Source organism: Eublepharis macularius, chromosome 18, assembly GCF_028583425.1.
Source record: "Eublepharis macularius isolate TG4126 chromosome 18, MPM_Emac_v1.0, whole genome shotgun sequence".
NCBI classification, from domain to species: domain Eukaryota; kingdom Metazoa; phylum Chordata; class Lepidosauria; order Squamata; family Eublepharidae; genus Eublepharis; species Eublepharis macularius.
Window position 1 is genome coordinate 10646241 of NC_072807.1, and position 21328 is coordinate 10667568.

Genomic DNA, 21328 nt, shown 5'->3' on the forward strand with positions numbered 1-21328 from the left:
GGGGAGCACAGTGAGAGATTGGGGGAGAAGGGGGAGGCTGGTTGAAGTGGTGGCATAAAAGGGAGACACCCAAGGACGCCGTGGAGGAGGAGAAGTGGGGAACGGAAGAACACGCGCAGAGCAAGAAGGAGAGAGAGGGCAAGACGCAGGCTCTGGCCAACTGGTGGAGGCTGAGGCCAGTGCACCAACGGCTGCCCCCGTCAAGTCTGAGGCGGAGGGGACTCCCTGCCACCAGCCCAGTGAGTGCCCAGAGGCACAGCCGAGCAAGGTGGGGCGGCAGGGGGTGGGCGGGGCCTTACAGCCCTCATGTGCCAACAATGTCCATCTGCTCTGTACATTGGACAAACCACCCAACCTCTGCGCAAAAGAATAAATGGACACAAAGTGTCAGATCTGTGGCTAAATAATAGTTGTGATCCAGACTACCTTCTGCAATCAGACAAGAGTCCGTTGTTTTCAAAAGATTTACTGAAAAAGGCAACCATTATAGTCCACTGACCTAGATGCAATATCTAGGCTGGTACACGTGAATTGTTACGAATGATAGGCACAGAACAAAGTACAGAGTATCAAACCCTGGCAGGCCCAACCTCCCCCCATAGTTCTCAAAACAATCCGTCTGAAGCTGAGAAAGCAAAAGTTTCCCAAGGCTGGCAAAGTAGTAGTCAAAACATTCCTCTTCTGGGAGATAGCTGTTCGGGAACGTCTTGGCACCTGTGAACAAAGCACTCAGAATACTGAAAGAATGAAAATGGAGTCTCTTTGGTTATAGCATTAAGGAAATCATTCTGAACCTGACATTTCTGCCCTCCCTAAAATGCTCCTCCCCCCCGGCTTATGTGGATAACGGGTGTGGAACGCTTTAACTAATCTAGGAGCATGAACATGTACAGAGTGTACCCACTCATCAAACCCAGAGTCAAAGTCCTTCCATCGGATAAGATAAAACAGCTGATTTCTTTTAAGTTTAGAGTCCAAAATCTGTTGCACTTCATAATGAGTTTGATCATCAATCAAAGTTGGGATAGGGGGGCCACGGGTGTGCCATTGATTTGCTGGGGGAACTTTTTTCAAAAGGCTAACGTGGAATGTATCATGTACATGGCGCAGATTTTTTGGTAAATCCAGGGCTACAGTCACTTTATTGATCACTTTACGAACAGGAAAAGGTCCTAGAAATTTCAATGCCAATTTACGGCTGGTTTGAGTAACTTTCAAATTTTTTGTAGATAGATAAACAAGGTCTCCGGGTTGTAAGTCCCATTCGGCCACATGATGGCGATCAGCGTATTTTTTGTAATCCTGTTTGGCTTTGTCAAGATGTTTTTTAATTACAGTCCATTGTTGAGCTGCTTCCCCCCACCGTTGTGAAACATCTTTGGACGCTGAAGTAGGAGGGGGGAGCGCTTCAAACGGGAAAGGCTTGAAGTGGAAGCCATAGACTACTTTGAAGGGGGTTTCTCCAGTGGAGGCATGTACGCTGTTATTATACGAGAATTCCGCTAAGGGAAGTAAATCAATCCAGTTGTCTTGTTGAAAGTTGATATAACAGCGGAGGAATTGTTCTAATATTTGATTAGTTTTTTCGGACTGCCCGTCGGTTTGAGGATGATGGCTGGAACTTAAACCTTGTTCAATTCCCATAATTTGTAGAAGCTCCCGCCAGAAGTTGGCAACAAATTGTCCGCCGCGGTCCAAAATCACCTTTGACGGAAAAGAATGCAGTTTAACAATGTGTTTCAGGAATATATCTGCTAGTTTTCGGGCCGAAGGTATAGTGGTGCAGGGTATGAAATGAGCTTGTTTGGAGAACAGATCTACTACGACCAAAATGCAAGTGTGGCCCTTGGAGGGGGGAAGGTCTGTGATAAAATCCATGGATACGGTTTCCCATGGTCTGCTTGGCGTTTCTAAAGGTTGTAAAAGTCCAGGTGGCTTGCCTTTGCGTGACTTGGCACTAAGACAGATGGGGCATGACGCTATATATTGGGAAATGTCTTTGCGCATGCCTGGCCACCAAAACTGCCGTTGCACTAGATGAAGTGTTTTTAAGTACCCATAGTGGCCAGCCGTGGGGGCGTCATGACAGCGTTGTAATACTTCTTTTCTTAAACTGCTGGGTACATAAAAGCGGTCCCCCCAAAGCCACTCTCCTTGCTCGGATTGTTGCAATTTTTCCTTGGGTACATTCTCCCCTTCCTTTTCCACTTCAGTTTTTAGTCTTAGTCTCCACCCTTGGTCTGACTGAGGAGGTTGGGCTGCGCGACTGCACGTCGTAACCACTCCCCCCAGTTGCGTAGGTGAAAAGACAGTGTCTATTGTCTCCTCCCGCTTGCTCTTATGTTGGAGGCATGCGCGATAGGGCGTCTGCCAGGAAGTTAGTTTTACCGGGTAAAAAGTTTAAAGTGAAATTGAATTTAGAAAAGTATTCTGCTCATCGAAGCTGCTTGGCATTCAACCTTCTGGGGCTGCATAACGCTTCTAAATTTTTGTGATCTGTCCATACTTCAAACGGATGGCGGGCTCCCTCTAACCAATGTCTCCAGGTGGAGAGTGCCGCTTTTACAGCAAAAGCCTCCCTTTCCCAAACGTTCCAATTTCTTTCAGGTTCAGAAAATTTTCGGGACAGGAAGGCACAGGGTTTAAGCCCACCGTCCTCCCCACGCTGCAAGAGGACGCCCCCAATCGCAGTATTGCTGGCGTCCACCTGTACTATAAATGGACGATTTTCGTCAGGGTGTTGCAGTACTGGTTCAGAAATAAATTGCTTTTTGAGTTGATCAAATGCTGATTGACACTGTGGTGTCCAAGTTAGTTTAGCACTTGGTTTCTTGGCTTGCTCCCCTTTGTCTTTGGTTTTTAGCAGTTCAGTAAGGGGGAGAGTTATTTGGGCAAAGTTAGCAATAAATTCTCTATAAAAGTTGGCAAACCCTAGGAAAGATTGCAGTTCTTTACGAGTACTGGGTGTTTGCCATTCCTGGACAGCTTGCACTTTGCTCGGGTCCATTTTCAACCCATCTTTGGAGATGCAGTATCCCAAATAAGTGAGTTCTGTCTTATGAAATTCACATTTGGACAGTTTGATGGGCAGCTTATTACACATCAGAGTAGTTAATACTTTTTTCACAAGATCTATAAGTTCCTCTTCGGATTCTGAATAAATTAAAATGTCATCTAGATAAACAACTACTCCTTTATATAAAAATTCATGTAATACTTCATTGATTGTGGACATGAAAACTGAAGGTGCTCCGGCCAGGCCAAAAGGCATAACTAAGTATTCGTACTGGCCGAGGGGTGTGTTGAACGCGGTTTTCCATTCATCGCCTTCCCTTATACGGACGTGGAAGTAAGCATCTTTTAAATCCAATTTTGTAAAGATCTTACCTTGTGCCACGACGTTGAGTAGATCTCTGATGAGTGGTATGGGATAGGCGTTGCTGGAGGAGACTGCATGAAGTCCTCTAAAGTCTGTGCATAGTCTCAATCCCCCATCCTTTTTTTTGACAAACAGTACTGGAGCAGCGTGTGAGCTATTCGCGGGTCGGATGAAACCTCTTTGCAGATTAGTGTCAATGAACTTGCGGAGCTCCTCTCGCTCGTTAGGGCTCATGGGGTACAATTTGCCCTTGGGTAACGATGAACCCAGTAAAATTTCCACAGCACAGTCCATCCTCCGATGGGGAGGTAAGGAGTTGGCTTCTTCTTCAGTGAAGGCTTGGACATAGGCTCTGTACTCTTTAGGTATTTGGTTAATTTCTTCCTGAGTTAACAGGGCTTGTTCAATGAGGGTAGGGTTGATACCCCAATTCTGGTCCCAACGATGATTTTTACATTTATCATGTGAAAAGGTGATGCTTCCGACCGTCCAGTCTATATATGGGTTGTGATCCCACAACCATCTGCTCCCCAAAATTAGCGGGTATTTGGCTGTAGCACTGATTACGAATGATCTCGTTTCCCAATGTTGTCCCATACCTGTAATGACAGGTATCGCTTCGGTTGTGACTGGATTCATATTGGTACCATCCATTTGTTCAAAAATGACTGGGGTTTCCAGCTCTTTTATGGGTAGTACTAATCCATTCACTAAAGCTGGTGCCATAATGTCTCTGGAGCATCCTGAATCTATAAGTGCTTGTACACGGATATGTGTTTTTCTTTCTGGATTGACTAACGTCACTGGTATAAATAGTATGGACCCATGAGGTCTTTCCGGAATTGGAACTGACTGATTTTTGATCTGCCGCTTGGGTCCTTTTACGACAGATCCATCTCGTTTCCCGAGGCAGGACTTTCGGGGTTTTCTTCACCGATTAGAGCTGTTGAATCATAGTCCATAATTTCTTCTAGCTCTAAACCTTTATCGGGAGGATTTCTGCGGAAAGTCCCCCTGCCTCTTGTTGCTCTGGGAGCTGGCATTGGGCAGGCCGGCGTGGGAAGAGATGTGGGGGCTGGACGCCTTGGTGGGAACGGATTTCTTTGCACAGGCCGGAACGGACATTGTGCCGCGAAGTGACCGCCTTGGCCACACTGTAGACACAGTCCTTGTTGCCATCTAGCATCTCTCGCTCCTCTAGTTGCATATCCAGTACCCCTACTTCCTCTCACAAGTACGGATGAGCACCGGTGCCCAGTGGTTTGTTGTTGTTCGACCAGGCGTACTTCTTGCATACGATTTTCAACTTCACACGTTAATTGAATCCACCCCAGAAGTGTGGGAGGATTATCTTGCATAAGGGCTCTGTCCAACAGTCTAGGATTCATGCCCTGTTTGAACAGGATTATTTTGGTGGACTCCTCACACCTTGGGCATTTAGCGGCCAGCTGTCGGAATTTTGTAACATAGTCTCTAGCCGACATGCTGCCTTGTCTAATGGATTGTAATTCGGTCCTGGCTCTACTTTCTTCCAAGGGGTCTTCGTATTGGGCGCGGAGCGCATCTACAAGACCCTGCAATGTGTTTAATTCGGGAGCCCCCAATTCGTAAAGGGCTACATACCATTCTGCTGCTTTTCCTTGTAGGCGGGACCCCAAGTGCTCGATCTGGCTGGCTTCATCTCCGAACAAATGTCCCCAACGGTTAAAGAATTGTAGAGCTTGTACTAGGAAAAATCCTAATTTGGAGGGGTCTCCGTCAAACGTGGCTTCCAGTTTGACCCACCCCATCGGCAATTCCTGGGGTCTAGCAACCGGTGCAGGCAGTGGATAATATTCTATAGGCACCTGTCGAGGTCTCCCATCAGGGTACTGCGGAGGAGGTTGTATCGGAGGTTGCTGGGGCCTCGGTTGAGGTTGTAATGGAGGAGGGGGTCCTCTTGGCACTGGCTGGACTGGCGGAGGGGGACATCTCGGCACTGGCTGAACTGGCGGAGGGGGTCCTCTCGGCACTGGCTGTAGCGGCGGAGGAGGTCCTTTCAGAACAGGCTGTAGTGGTGGAGGGGTCCCTCTTGGTCCCGGCTGTAGTAATGGCCGGGGTGTGGTGCCCCTTCCTATCGGTCCTGGCAGCGGTAATTGCCAAGGAGTGGTGCCCCATGGTATCGGGGCCACAAGTCTCGGCAGGAACGGCTGTCCTTGCTGCTGGGTCATGGTCGGTGGGGGGATTGGTGGACCTTGCGGCTGAATTGGTGTAGGCGTGAGGACCGGAGCTTCCCCCGGTGGATGCTGTGGTGTACCCCCAGGCTGCGGCGGGGTTCTCATCGGTTCCTCTCGTGGTTGCCCCCCTCCTGTTACTCCCTCTTCTTCTTCTTCTTCTTCTTCTTCTTCTTCTTCTTCTTCTTCTTCTTCTTCTTCTTCTTCTTCTTCTTCTTCTTCTTCTTCGGTATTGTCCGATTTCTCATCGACTGGCCCTGGTGTGGGATTCGGTGGCTGTACAGGTTGTTGCGAGTTGTCAGTTAATGGAATTTGCTGAACTTGCACCACGGTTTCTGTCCGCAGAATGATTCTTTGTAAAGTTGACAGGCTCTGACTGATGTTCTGTACGCCTGAAGCCGTTTCTTGGCTCCCATCCGATCCTCCGACAACTAGCACGGAGAGCAAATGGATGGCGTGGGCCAAACTCTCTTCCATACTAGACAGTCTCTCTTCTAGGACTTGTACCCGACTCGAATCCACTGCGGTGGTTTTGGTTTCTGCATACTTCTGGGGAGGTTCATTAGGGACTTGCATAGTCTCTAAGTATTCTGCATCGGAACCTGCATATGTTGCCCCAGGCCAAGGTCTTATTTCTCCCAAGCCCTGGGCCCCATTACCTTGCTCTTCATGCGCTCTCCCCGCCAGGATTCCTTTCGCTAATCCTGTGACCGCCAAAATTCCGGCATCTACTGCTATGGTTCGGCTTTGTAATTGTATCCACGTGCGCTCACTCAGATCTTGTTGTCCCGTCCATGGAGCGACTTCCACATAGTCCCAACTCATTACATCGCGACGGGACGCTTCCCATGTCTGGGTACTCTCCGAACCTCTTCGATCCCACTCCAATTGGTCAGCCTCACGGTTCCAGTAATACCACGGTTGACTACTGGATTGCTCTGCTATCACTCCCAAGCTCCGTTGGCCTTCCATTGGGGGCTGCGTGAACATCGTACTCGCTCTTCTTTTCCTCGCGTCCCTAGGCCTCGATCCCCACTGTGTCGGCGTCGGCAAAGGTATCAGTGGGTCAGCTGCTGCTACGGGCCGAGTATCAGTCGTGCTAGGAGCGAGGGTATATATTGTAGTAACGGAAGACCCCGTTCTCCTTTGAACGGGTCCTTGAAGTTCCAGTCCTTCCGAACCGGGGGAAGCATAAGGATCAAACAAAGGGTCCCTGTCAGGAGTGGCTTTGGCATCCGTCTGCCCCGGCTTAGGCATTGGAACAGATGTGATTCGTAACAAAATGTCAGATCTGTGGCTAAATAATAGTTGTGATCCAGACTACCTTCTGCAATCAGACAAGAGTCCGTTGTTTTCAAAAGATTTACTGAAAAAGGCAACCATTATAGTCCACTGACCTAGATGCAATATCTAGGCTGGTACACGTGAATTGTTACGAATGATAGGCACAGAACAAAGTACAGAGTATCAAACCATGGCAGGCCCAACCTCCCCCCATAGTTCTCAAAACAATCCGTCTAAAGCTGAGAAAGCAAAAGTTTCCCAAGGCTGGCAAAGTAGTAGTCAAAACATTCCTCTTCTGGGAGAAAGCTGTTTGGGAACGTCTTGGCACCTGTGAACAAAGCACTAAGAATACTGAAAGAATGAAAATGGAGTCTCTTTGGTTATAGCATTAAGGAAACCATTCTGAACCTGACACAAAGCTGACATTAAAAATGGCAAATCCAGAAACCAGTGGGAGAACACTTTAATCTACCAGGACATTCCATCAAGGACTTAAAGGTCACTGTAGTTCAACAGAAACCTTTCAAAACCAGAATCCAACAGGAAGCTGCTGAATTGGAATTCATATGTAAATTTGACGCAGTCAGGCTTGGATTGAATAGAGACTACGAATGGTTATCTCATTATCAGAAGTAACTGATCCCATTATCAGAAGCTAATGATTGCATCTACTCCCCCCTCCCCACCTATATATCTGACCAGTTTTTTCTTACCCTCCATGCATCTGACAAAGAGAACTGTGATTCTCGAAAGCTTATACTACAGTAAAGATGGTTAGTCTCAAAGATGCTACTGGACTCTTTTTTGTTAATCTCTCTGGACATCCTGTTGCGGATCTGAAAGCCCCTATTCGACAGAAAAACTTCATAAGGAATATGCCACATGAAAGGGCTGAATTAGAACTTGTCCAGAAAATAAACACCTTCTGTCATTCTGGCTTAAACTGAGACTTGGAGTTCTTTATTCATTATAATTTCTAATAACTCCAGAGGACTCTTTTTAACAATTTTAACACCCTGTTCTTCACCTATTACATCATACTATAATCCTTTACTGATGTTCAATTTTCTCATATATCCCACGATCTCTTCCTTAATTAATTTGTCATTTATTTTATTGCACTTTTGTTTATCTTCACCTCATGCAAGAACCTGTAATCTCTCCCATCGAAACTACCCCACATAGGGGTTCAAGTTCCCACATAAAGAATCTCACTGGATTTATTATATTAGGCCTCTCTCTGCTCAACTCCTCCCTCTTTCCTTCTCCCTCCCCATAATTTTCTGTAAAACTAAGGTAAAGGGGCTTCTTTCTCCTATAGTACCTAAGGAAGGGAGCTCTGTCTTTTGAAAGCTCATACCAGCATGGATGGTGTTCTTCTTAAGGTCTCACTGGACTTACAGCAAGTTCAAAGAGCTTCTCATATCTTTTCGGTGCACGTGCTCCTGCCCAGGGATTTCTTGAGTGCTATTTGGACATCTTTGTTACTCAAGATGTAAACAAACGGATTCAGCAATGGAGTCACTAGCGTATATGTAACAGAGATCAATGTGTCTTCATTCAAAGTATACCTGGATTGGGGCCTCAAGTAAATAATGGAAATACATCCAAAGTGCACGATAACCACAATAAGATGAGAAGCACATGTTGAAAAGGCTTTCCGTTTCCCATCTGTGGTGGGGATTTTCAGGATTGTGTTTAAGATTAAAATGTAGGACAGAAGGATCAGAAAGAATGAGCAACATACTGCCAAAAAACAAATAGGAAAAATGACAGCTTCTCCTATATAATTTCTGGCACAGGCTAGCTCAAGTAGAGGTGCTATATCACAAAAGAAGTGATTGATTTTATTCAGCCCGCAGAACGGCAAGGTAAATACGAAAATTGTCTCAATTGTAGAAAAAAGAAAACCAGTAGTTGCTGAAAAGAAAACCAGTTTAGTACAGAATCCCTGATTCATCAGCACCTGGTAATGTAAAGGTTTACATATGGTCACTAGGGATGTGCGTTTCGGCTTTCTGAATGCTGAAAGAAAGCCGAAACAAAAGTGTTTCGGCTTCTTTCGGGTTAGCCGAAAAGTTTTGGAGAAAGCTGAAACGTTTCGGCTTAGCCGAAAGAAAAAAAGCCGAAACTTTTCGGCTTCTTTTGGCTTTCTTTCAGCTTTTCAATGGGAAAATGCCTCCGTCTTCCCAGACGTCTGGGGGAGGCATTTTCCCACCGAATCAGCCCAAAATTGGTGGGGACCTTCCTCTAACCCCTCTCTAAAAAAACCCCAAGTTTCAGACCGATTGGACTTTGGGGGGCCATGTTATGGCCCCCCAAAGCAGGTCCCCCTATCCTCCCATAAGAAAGTGAAGGAGCAGCATGGGGACGACAGGAGAAGGCAAGCCTGCCTCGGGGTAATTTTAAGTGTGGCAGGTGTGCCATGTGTAATCTCATGCTGGAAGGTGATGAACTTGGGGTCAGAGGAGAGAAATTGAGGTGTTTTCATTTTGCCTCATGCTACACTGCAGGGGTGGTTTATTTGATTGAATGTCCGTGCAAGTTATTGTATGTAGGGTGCACAGGCAGACCATTAAAGGTACGGGTGTTGGAACATCTTTCAAGGATCAGAAACAGGGTCTTAGAAGCACCTTTGGTGCAGCACTGCATAGAGTGTGATCATGAGAGCAACTCTCTTCGGGTTGCCGTTTTGGAAGTAGTAAAAAGGGACCAGGTAGCTCTTTTACGCAGGGAGGCTTTTTGGATCACTCGCTTGCACACCGTGAAACCTCAAGGGTTAAACAATGAGCTGGTGTTGAATTGCTTTCTTTAGTTTCTGTTTAGCAGCAGGAAGTGGCGGTTACTTTAAACTTTAGGGTATGAGCTGAGTGGGTGGTCTTTAAGAGTATTGAGTTGGACTCACACGGGGCGCGCCTGAGAAGACACGGCCGCCGCACGTTACCAGTGGGAAGTGTAAGATTTACCGCGATTGGAAGCACTAAGAGGTGCACGCATGAGTGAGTAAGTTAATTTTCATACTGAAGTCATGGAATGTGAGAAGGTTTGGCTACAATAATGTATTTGTATTTCCAGATGTTTAAAACGCATGCTGTAAGAATAGAATACCACGGAGACTGACGCTCCTGATGAGGCATTGATGAAATCTGAACTTCAGCCAGCCCCAGATTGGGTGTGTCTCTTTCTTTTTTCCGTTCAGGACAAGTAGCTTGCGTTGGAACAAGTCTGGAGGGACAATTTATCCCCGCAGTCATTTTATTGTGACATCACATTTCAACTGACTACAAAGAGGACATCGTTTTTTGTGTGACCTTTAAGAAGATACGTCACTGGGACACTGGTTAATTTACTTTGCAGGTTTATTCTGGATACTTTGAATGTTGTTCTGAATATATAGTGAAACAGTTAATATACATTGTACGTTGTAACTGTAGATGCTAAACAGTGATTAAATTATTTTCTGAGAGTTTATATGGTGTACTGTATATAGTACTGACTACAACCCCCGTGGAGTTTCCTTTATTTTGCAATTTACGTTGGGGGCAGCCTTTTTTGCACTGGTTCATTCAAAGTATACCTGGATTGGGGCCTCAGGTAAATAATGGAAATACATCCAAAGTGCACAATAAGATGAGAAGCACATGTTGAAAAGGCTTTCCATTTCCCATCTGTGGTGGGGATTTTCAGGACTGTGTTTAAGATTATAATGTAGGATAGAAGGATCAGAAAGAATGAGCAACATACTACCAAAAAACAAATAAGAAAAATGACAGCTTCTCCTATATAATTTCTGGCACAGGCTAGCTCAAGTAAAGGTGCTATATCAGAAAAGAAGTGATTGATTATATTCAGCCCACAGAACGTCAAGGTAAATATGAAAAATGTCTCAATTGTAGAAAAAAGAAAACCAGTAGTTGCTGAAAAGACAACCAGTTTAGTACAGAATCTCTGATTCATCAGCACCTGGTAATGTAAAGGTTTACATATGGACACATATCGGTCATACCCATGGCTTTTTTTCTAGGAAAAGAGGTGGTGGAACTCAAGACCTCACAATGATGTCACTTTGGGTCAGCTGGAACAAAAGAGGAGTTTTTTAAAGTTTAACTCGCCCTCGGCGAAAATAGCCACATGGCTGGTGGCCCTGCAATTTTACAGAGTCTAGGGTTGAGGTTTTCTCACATCACCTGTGACTGGATTCTTTTAACTGGAGCTGCTGGTGATTGAACCTGGAACTTCCAAATGCAAAGCAGATGTTCTACTACTGAGTCTCAACCCATCCCTTGCAAACATTTGGTATGCACCCATTAATTTCAGCACATTTAAGTATGCCTAGGGGCTGAAATAGACAAAATATTCAAGGGGGAAAGTGGCAGAGGGGAGAGAGAAGGCTGCCCCTTTCCTCTGGATACTTATCGCCCCCCCCTGAACTTTTTTCTCCTAATTGTGTACTTTCCAGACTTAAAGCCTGGCTGGATAAAAAGCAACTGGGCAAGGAGTGGCAGAAGCGAAACCCTGGGCCAAGGAGAGCTTCAACACACCCTTCCCACAATTATTCCGCTGCTGAAAATCAAACGCACGCACACTTTATGGGTGTTCAAAAGAAGAAGGCTTCTTCTGTCTTACATTTCAGTGCTGCTAACTCTGCCTTGGATTTTTACTAGAAAATGACACAACCCTCCCCCCAACCACTATTACTTAGAAATGCACTAGAGACATGACTGTAGAATAGGAAGTATTTTTATTATCTCCAACAGACGGACACTGCGGATCTCAGACTGAGAAAGGGTACATTGTTTGAAGGGGCACCGTCTATATAGACTCTTCTCACCTATTTATTCTGCTTTCCCACAGCCATTCAGGTTGTTCTTGTTGGAAATAGCAATGTCTGGTGTATTGCAGCAGCAAGAAGGAAGAAGAGCCTACCATGCAGGGGGCAGCAAGGATCACTTAGGATAGTGAGAGCAGTACCTCTCTTGTTTCCTGGGGGTCATTTCCTTGTCTTGTCTCCTATTGGGCCTAACAGGGCAATATCCTGCTTCTTCTCTCTCCTGCCGCACTTCTTCTCTCTCTCTGCAAGATGTAGTCAGATAGCTAGGGTCTCTCTCTCTCCCCCTCTTTCCCTCAAGTATGTAACTTCCCCAAATAAAGCTTTTGCCTCTCTAATCAGCTCAGTGTTTATTCCACAGCGTTATTTTACACTCGCTCTAACAGGGTTATGGGCCACAGAGGCAATTAACGCAAGCTGAAGTTAAGAGAGAGCAATAAAACTTCTGCCATAGCCGCAGGCTAAAATACAGAGGGCAGACAATAGAGGAAAGATGGCCGACTCCTATAGTGCACAGCAGGGGTTCCAAGTCATTCAGCTAGACGACGGGAGAAACTACGATCTCTGGGCAGAAAGGATTAGGTGCACCTCATACAATTGGACATCTGGTCTGCGGTAACAGATGAAAATCCAACAGGAAACCAATAGAATGAAGCCAAATGGATAAAGCAGGATAATAAGGCAAGATCTATTATCATTAATGCTTTAACTGATAAACAATTGTTAAGAGTTATTCATGAGCCCACGGCGGGACATATGTGGAAGTCTCTTCTACAAATAAACCGGCAAGAATCAATTAAAACTAAAATCTTGCTATTGAGACAATTGTATCGAATTCAGATGCAGCCCCAGCAACAACTAAAAGACCATATTGCAAATTTCATGGAATTAACACAGAAATTAAGATCCCTTGGAAAGGAGATCCAGGATGAGGATTTGGCAATAATTTTGTTAAGCAGCCTTCCTCAATCTTATGCAAGCATTGTGCATGTTTTGGAAATGAGAGAAAGTCTAAGCTTAAACTATGTACTTGCGAGATTGCAAAAAGAAAGTTTCAACAGACACACTTATAAAAATCAGCCCAGAGAGCTTGCTTTAAGAGTCAGTTCAAGAAATGATTCGTTCTGCAGCATCTGCAGAAAAGGAGGGCATTTAAAGGAAGACTGTCGCTTTCGTGATTCACAGAGAGTGAGCAAACCACCACGAGGGACGGAAACAAAAGCCTTTAGGAATGCAGATCGAGTTAATAGCTTGCCGAATTCCGCTAGCCTAACGAGGGGAAAATCGAACAAGGACTGTTTAAATGTTGGTAAAAATGATCAAAGTATATACAAATGGGCAATTGACAGTGCATGCACTAACCATCTATGCAACGAGGAAAATTTTTTGATGAGATGAATACATGTCATGAAAAATTGTATACTGCAAATGGAGAAGCTTTAACAGCTCGGGGACAAGGGACCGTATCTGCATGTTGTTCGCTACCCAGTGGCCAGACTAGAGAAGTGCAGATTGCTGATTGTCTCTACATACCTGAACTTAAAACTAACTTATTATCTGTATCTATGATGGCGAAAAAGGGCATTGAGACTGTATTCAAAGGAGAGAAATGTTTTATTATCAATGAAGGTGAATTAATTGCACAAGGCACATTAAAGGATGGCCTGTATATGCTGGATTGCTCTGAAGGGGCAATGAATTTATTTAAAAACTGCACCCACAAGAATTGTACTAATCTTATCCATAGAAGGCTTGGACATGCTAATATGGATTATATATATCAGCTTGAAAGGCAGAATCTGACTAATGATTTGCAAATGAGAAAATGTCCTGATGCAGAGAAATGTGTTTGCTGTATTCAAGCCAAAGGCACAAGATCTTCTTTCACCAAGCAGAGTGAGAAGCAAACCACAAGACCACTGGAGCTGATTCACAGTGATGTCTGTGGACCCATGGGAACAGTAAAACCCAGTGGAAGTAAGTACTTTCTGACTTTTACTGATGATTTTTCAAGATTTACTGTGATTTACCTGCTCAAAGAAAAGAGCCAAGTACTGGAAAAATTCAAGGTGTACCTAGCAATGGTGCAGAACAGATTCCAGAGAAAACCAATGGCTATCCGCACAGACAATGGAGGCAAGTACGTGGGGAAGGAGATGACAAGCTTCCTAGCAGCTGAAGGAATAGAGCATCACCTGACCGTGGCATACACCCGAACTCAACGGGATCGCAGAGAGGAAAAATCGTTCTCTCACAGAAATGTGCAGAAGCATGCTGCAAGAAGCACAGCTACCTCAAAAATATTGGGGAGAAGCTATCAACACTGCTGCCTATCTGCAGAACATGCTACCTACAAAGGGTACAAGCAGCACACCATTTGAACTGTGGTACAACCACAAGCCCAATGTAAGGCATCTGAGAGTGTTTGGATCAAAGGCCTACACTTATGTTCCAAAGGAGAAGAGGTCTAAGATGGATCTCAGAACAGAAGAAGGCATATTTGTTGGATATGCACTGGGATGCAAGGGGTATCGAATCCTCAACCCAAAGACAGACATGGTGAAGATCCGCCATGTGGTGTACATTGACGAAAAGAAGGCCAGCAAGCCTGACACCAGAGGGTCTACACCAAAGGAAGCTGATGCAGCACAGCAGCCAGAAATTGTGCAACTCTGGGACCTGACTGAGACGCAAGAGACACCTGCAGAGCCCACAGAAAGAGAAGGGGAAGCAGAGCCAAGTGTCAGACACTCAGACAGAACAAACAAAGGAGTTCCACTGCTGAAATTCTCTTACCTGGCAAAAACAGAAGCTGTACCAGAACCTTCTAGCTGGGAAGACTATGATGAAACCTTTGCACCAGTAGTGAAAACACACTTCAGTAAGAACACTACTGAGCATAGCAGCCGCAAGGAAGATGCACATGGAGCATCTGGATGTGAAAACTGCTTCTCTTCATGGAGAGCTGGAAGAAGACGTGTATATGACACAGCCTCCAGGATCTGAACAGTCCAAAGACAGAGGACTTGTATGCAAACTGCAGAAGAGCATTTATGGACTGAGACAGGCTGCAAGGGCCTGGAACCAGAAACTGAACCAAATGCTCATCAAAGAAGGATTCAAGCAAGGTGGGGCAGAACGCTGCCTGTACTCAAGAAAGAAAGACAACAAATGGACTTTTATTCTGATTTATGTAGATGATCTTCTCCTTTGTTATGAGGATCAACAAGATTGTGATGAAATAATTCAGCACCTGAACCAAGAGGTTGAAGTAAAGCGTCTTGGAAATGTCAGTTTTTACCTTGGCGTTCAATTAGAGTGAGAGGAAGATGGAAGCTATCTTCTCAATCAAAAGCAAAAGATCATGGATTTCCTAGACTACATGGATATGAAAGATGGAAAACCAACATGTACTCCAATGGAAACAGATTTCCTGAAACAAAATGGAAACAATGAACCTTTGAGAAACATCAAAGTGTACAGAGAAGCAACTGGAAAACTGCTCTACATAAGTACAGTAACCAGACCTGACATAGCAGCAGCAGTTGGAATACCGTGCAAGAAAAGTGCATCACCAAGCAGTCAAAAGACTGGCAAGATACCTGAGAGGTACTGCACAACTGAAGCTCAAGCTACCAGCAAGCGACAATCCCAGACTAGTGGGATTCATGGATGCTGACTGGGCAGAAGACATCACAGACAGAAAGTCTACCAGTGGACGAGTATTCTTTTATGGTGGAGGAGCAATCAGTTGGACAAGCAGAAAGCAAGACCTTGTAGTGGCATCAACTACAGAAGCTGAATACATATCAGCAGCAGAAGCATGCCAAGAACTCAAGTGGATTCTACAACTATCAGAAGACTTTGGGATAAATGAACCCAAACCTATACAACTCTTTGAAGATAATCAAACTTGCATAAAGCTTGCAAATACAGAAAGAATTGGATCAAGAACCAAGCACATTGACATAAAGAATCACATTGTGAGAAATATGCAAGAAGGGCTTGTTGAGCTACAGTACTGCCCTACAGAAGAAATGATAGCAGACATCCTCACCAAGACACTTGCCAAAGAGAAATTCCAAAGTCTACGTGAAAGACTGAACTTTGTGGACTTTGTACACTAGACATTGAGAAGGGGTGTTGGAAATAGCAATGTCTGGTGTACTGCAGCAGCAAGAAGGAAGAAGAGCCTACCATGCAGGGGGCAGCAAGGATCACTTAGGACAGTGAGAGCAGCACCTCTCTTGTTTCCTGGGGGTCATTTCCTTGTCTTGTCTCCTATTGGGCCTAACAGGGCAATATCCTGCTTCTTCTCTCTCCTGCCACACTTCTCTCTGTAAGATGTAGTCAGATAGCTAGGGTCTCTCTCTCTCCCTCTTTCCCTCAAGTATGTAACTTCCTCAAATAAAGCTTTTGCCTCTCTAATCAGCTCAGCGTTTATTCCACAGCGTTATTTTACACTAACAGTTCTTTGGGTAAAGCCACAGTTGGGTGAGGCTTATGATGGTCAGTTTATAAACTGGTAACACAATATGGGGCAGGCAAGCAGAGGAAATTTGGGAAAGGGCCTTTCCTCTTTATCTTTGGTAGTCTTCATCATTCAGTGGAAGAAAAATTTAAACAAGAACCAGAATGGGAACTTTGGATCTCTTCATTCATCATGCAGTCTTCTGTTTAATCTCACCTGCAAAATAAATTTTTAAAAAAAACTATGCCAAATATTCAGCCAGAGAAGGCATAATGTAGTTTGGTGGGTGAGGCAGAAAAATCTCCAAGCTCCCCCACCCCCAGGTTTGCAAAATAATATCAGCAAATGAAGTAATTGGTAATCTGCTGTTCTTAAATGCCCCTGCCCCAACATACTTCCTGCCAAGAGATTCACAAAGGTCTTACTTCTGGCATCAAAAGCAGATGGGGTAGATTGCTTTCAGGGCCACAGTTGGTGACTCTGTGTGTCATCCGGTCATTTTCAGACTCTTCAGACCAGGACAGTCGAACCCACTGGATGGCTTTATATGAAATTAAATGCTAACATCTAATCGCCATATTCCTCTCTCCATTGTTCAGTTTCAGCTTTTGGTAGTTTCAAGGAGCAATTTCAGAGATCTCTGTCTTTTGGTGCTACACCTCTGAAGATGCCAGCCATAGCTGCTGGTGAAACATCAGGAACTACAATGCCAAGACTACGGCAATACAGCCCGGAAAACCCACAACAACCATCTAATCGCCATATTCCTCTCTCCATTGATCAGTTTCAGCTTTTGGTAGTTTCAAGGAGCAATTTTCACAGTGAAGTGAAACCAAGGCAACTTTTTAATAGTTTTGATATGCAGACCTGTTCTTACAAATTGCTTTCACACATGTCACGAGGGCCACTTATCTTGTTTCGGCAGAGCTTCCAAGAGAGGGTTGAACTCTTTGCATTGCGTTGTTTGCTATCCCTTGGGACAGAGTGGCCTGTAAACATTTCTTTAAAAATGTTCTGATCTCTCTTTAGGTGGAAGAGTATTTTCATCTCAGAAAGTTGCCCAGCAATGCCCATGGGGGCGAGTAAATTGGCGATAAGATAGTTAAGCAAAGAGCGAGAGTTGAGACATCTGGCAAGGGACAACCTCTGTTCACACTCTACCTGTACTGCAGGGGGCGTTGTACTCAGCCACGGCAGAGTCACCTGGAGAAATAAGGAAATAACAGTCAGGGCAGGGGAAGTGGAGTATTGTAAAATGCTGCCTCCAGCTTTCTGCACAGATGTCAATTGTTCTGTAGTCTAATGTTAATAAGGATTTGTTCAGGAACATTTACGTACATTTATTTTTGCCAGCTTTAATTTTTGGTAAGCTGCTTGAAGAGGCTGAGAAGCAAGGGATCAGGTTTTAAAAAATTTAAATACCTACAACAGGGTCGCAAGTCTTTCCTCACCTGTTTCGTAGTAATCATAGACTTTCACCAAGGCAGGCTTCAGGTCCTGAACGGGCGCCTCCCTCTCCACCATGAAGGAGTAGCTCTGAGTCACATTGCTTATCTGAGGAAGCAGTGGGATTTACTTATATCTGATCCTTTTAAACACAGATCTCCTCATCCCCAGCAAGAGCTCAACCAGCCAGGTGGTGCTGCACGTCCCAAAGGAAGTAGGCCTGTGGCGAGAGACTACGCAGCTCCTTCGCAGATGTTTCTTGCTTTGTTTCATAGAGTCTCTCTACATCAGGCATCTTGCATGAGGATGCTCAAGTTTAGGGAGATGCAATGTTTCTGGGAAGTGCAGTTTTAAAAGAAAGAGCAGGCAGAGCTCGCTCCTCAGAGGGTTTGTTAATTTCATCTTAACCTCCCCTAAGGGGAGGTGACATTGACGGAGCCTTCAGGGAGGCGAAAATGTAATTAATAAATCCTCCTAGGAGCCTTCTTGCTGGCTGTCTTTTTAAACTACCCTCCTGTAGAGAGATGAGATTGACAGGGCCTTTGGTTCTGTCTTTTAAAACTATGCTTCCCAGAATCAGTGCGTCTTTGTACACTTGAGCATCCTCACGTAAAATGTCTCGTGTAGAGAGACTCATGGAGAGAGGGAGAATATTCGTGGGACTTTTATCTCCTCAGAGGGCTCTGGAGATTGGCATTCTCTGGAGGTCCTAGGAGTGGGGCAGTCCTTACTCTTGGGATACAGCTCCTCTCTGAAGGCAGGGTCAGTCAGCTGATTTTGATCCTGGAGGGGAGGGGCTTGTCCCTGGAATCGCCAGTCTTTCTGGCCCTGCCATCCGAGCAGGATTTCTTCAGCAATGCTCTGTAGAGGGCAGCGGTCCCGGTGAAAAAGAAACTGCCAGTTACAGGCAGTGCGGAGCTCACACAGGAAGGGAAAGGCCCTACTGCCCTACCCCACCCCCATATCGCTTTGGAGTGACTGCGAGCATTAGAGTCGATGGCCCTAGGTCCTCCTAGTTTCCATGGCTGCAACCACAATGGTGAGTGAAGAGCCAATAGTCTCTAGGTTCTCTTAGGTTCCACAGCTGCAACCACAAACTCCACTGAGGTTCCCCACCTACAGGCTGGGAGGAACCCCCCCCCCCTCAGATGACCAGAGGGTGTGGTGTTTGAGTCCACGGCAGCCTGTTATGGAAATTGATATTTTGGGGAACTCCCTCAGGCTTTGTAGGAGCAGCCTCTGTTTCCTCTTAACTGGGCCCCTCTGGGCTTGGCATAAATGAGTGCTTTTGCACACACCCCTGTGAGCTCATGCAACCATTTTCACATCCTTCTCCTGCTCCCCCTCCCAATGCTCGAAAATCTCAGTGAAGCCACACAAATCCCATCGCCTAATGCAGCAGAGACTGGCCAAGTCCACTCCCGAGGAAGCACCCCATAACTCTGAGGGCTCTCAGGATGAGAGGATATTGCTTGTAGCCTCTTTCCATCCCCTCCTTCCAAGCATCTTGAACTGCAAAAGCAGGCCAAAAGAGACGGAACCCGGAATCCTTCCCTCCACCAGAGAGCATGTGGAGTAAGGAAGGTGGCGGTGGAGGGTGCCTCCAAGTCATAGCTGATTAATGGTGACCCCTGGTGGGGTTTCAAGGCAAGAGACTAACACAGGCGGTTTGCCATTGCCTGCCTCTGCAGTCCTGGTCTTTGCTGGAGGTCTCCCATCCAAAGGGGGACAAGAAGAGAATTCTCTTCCACCTCTTATATACAGGGAGGGAGAAAGGAGAGGTACAGGTCTCAGGGATACGAAGACACTGTAAGAGCACTGCAGTGCCTCTTCTGAGAATAAAAGAGGGAAGCAAAGTGGGAATAACCTGAGAGGCATAACCTGTTGCTTTTATACCTACATATGGCTTCAATGCTTCAGAGAGATGGGGAGGGGGGGACTCCTCTTACTGCGACCATTGTTCCCCAAAGAAATGCTTCTCTCTGCCTTTCCTCAGGCCCTCTTACCCACTCACCTGTTCCAAGTACAGTAGGACGTGATTGGTGCTCACTTCTGTCCGCTTGACCTCCGTTACTTCCTGGAGGAGGCAAAATGGAGAGAGCTGCATTATTAAGGTGCAATACTGTGGGGTCGCTGCCCCCGTGGTCAGTTGAAACTTCATACAATGGTGAGGGGAAGGAGATGGGGGCCATTTTCACACTGCTTACCGGCCATGGAACATTGCGCCGAGCTCCTGGAATGACAGTGTCTTCCTGGTGTGATTTTGCGCGAGAACGATTTTTGCGCCAGGAAGACACTGTCATTCTGGGAGCTCAGCGCCATTTTCCGTGGCCAGTAAGCAGTGTGAAAATGGCCCTGGTCAGATGAGCCTACTAAATAAATTAGCAGATGCTACTTGCTGCCAGAACATGGCTAGTTGCTTAGTTGACTTTTTAAAAAAAGATCAGACAAATTCATGGACCTATCAGCAAACAGCACACAGTGACCTCAGGCAGGGTGCCTTTTGTGTGTAAGGTGCCATCAAGTCACATCTGACATGGAGACCCTGAGGGGTTTTCAGGGCAAGAGACTAACACAGGCGGTTTGCCACTGCCTGCCTCTGCAACCCTCATCTTCGCTGGAGGTCTCCCATCCAAAGGAGGACAAGAAGAGAATTTTCTCTCTTCCACCTCTTATTTACAGGGAAGGAGAAAGGAGAGGTACAGGTCTCAGGGGTACGAAGACACTGTAAGAGCACTGCAGTGCCTCTTCTGAGAATAAAAGAGGGAAGCAAAGTGGGAATAACCTGAGAGGCATAACCTGTTGCTTTTATACCTACGTACGGCTTCAAGGCTTCAGAGAGATGGGGGAGGGGGGACTCCTCTCACTGTGACCATTGTTCCCCCAAGAAATGCTTCTCCCTGTCTTTCCTTGGGTCCTCCTACCCACTCACCAGCAATATGGACCCTATGATGATATCACCTCTTCTCTCTTCTGTCTGCTTGATCATCTTGGGCATTTCTAGCTGGAGGAGGCAAAATGAAGAGGGCTGCATTATTAAGGTGCAATGCTGTGGGGTCTCTAGCCCCATGGTCAGTTGAAACTTCACACAATGGTGAGGGGAAGGAGACGGGGGCCATTTTTACACTGCTTACCGGCCACGGAACATGGCGCTAAGCTCCCAGAACGACAGTGGCATGATTTCGCGCGAGAACGATTTTTGCGCCAGGAAGACACTGTTGTTCTGGGAGCTCAGCGCCATGTTCCGTGGACAGTAAGCAGTGTGAAAATGGCCCTGGTCAGATGAGCCTACCAAATAAATTAGCAGATGCTACTCGCTACCACAACATAGCCAGTTGCTTAGTTGACTTTTTAAAAAAAGATCAGACAAATTCATGGACCTATCAGCAAATAGTACATAGCGACCTCAGGCAGGGTGCCTTCTGTGTGTAAGGTGCCATCAAGTCACATCTGACATGGAGACCCTGTGGGGTTTTCAGGGCAACAGACTAACAGAGGTGGTTTGCCACTGCCTGCCTCTGCAGCCCTGGACTTCGTTGGTGGCCTCCCATCCAAGTACTAACCAAGGCCAACCCTGCTTTACTTCTGAGGTCCGATGAGTTAATGATGTCATAACAGTTGCCTAGCAACTTTCAAAGTGGCAGCTGAAACCCTGCAATATAGACTTATGAGATCTCTGCAGCAATTTAGGGTTGCCCAGGAAACCC

The 21328-nt window shown here is 45.8% G+C and overlaps 2 protein-coding genes across 2 annotated transcripts in view; both read right to left on the minus strand.

The window, feature by feature from the left end:
* Positions 1–7128: 7128 nt before the first annotated feature.
* Positions 7129–11509, minus strand: LOC129345355 (olfactory receptor 10R2-like). Its single transcript, XM_055002474.1, has one exon. It carries the CDS (start codon positions 8834–8836, stop codon positions 8297–8299), a length of 540 nt encoding a protein of 179 aa, XP_054858449.1. The 5' UTR covers positions 8837–11509; the 3' UTR covers positions 7129–8296.
* Positions 11510–11598: 89 nt separating this feature from the next.
* The window catches only part of LOC129345354 (alpha-2-macroglobulin-like), an 80279-nt gene continuing 70549 nt past the window's right edge, over positions 11599–21328 (minus strand). The window contains exons 33-37 of the mRNA XM_055002473.1: positions 20554–20625; positions 19636–19698; positions 17627–17729; positions 17337–17378; positions 11599–16391 (exon numbers count right to left, since the gene is read on the minus strand). Of these exons, the coding sequence (XP_054858448.1) occupies positions 16366–16391; positions 17337–17378; positions 17627–17729; positions 19636–19698; positions 20554–20625 (306 nt within the window). The 3' untranslated portion in view covers positions 11599–16365. The remainder of the gene's footprint in view (positions 16392–17336; positions 17379–17626; positions 17730–19635; positions 19699–20553; positions 20626–21328) is intronic.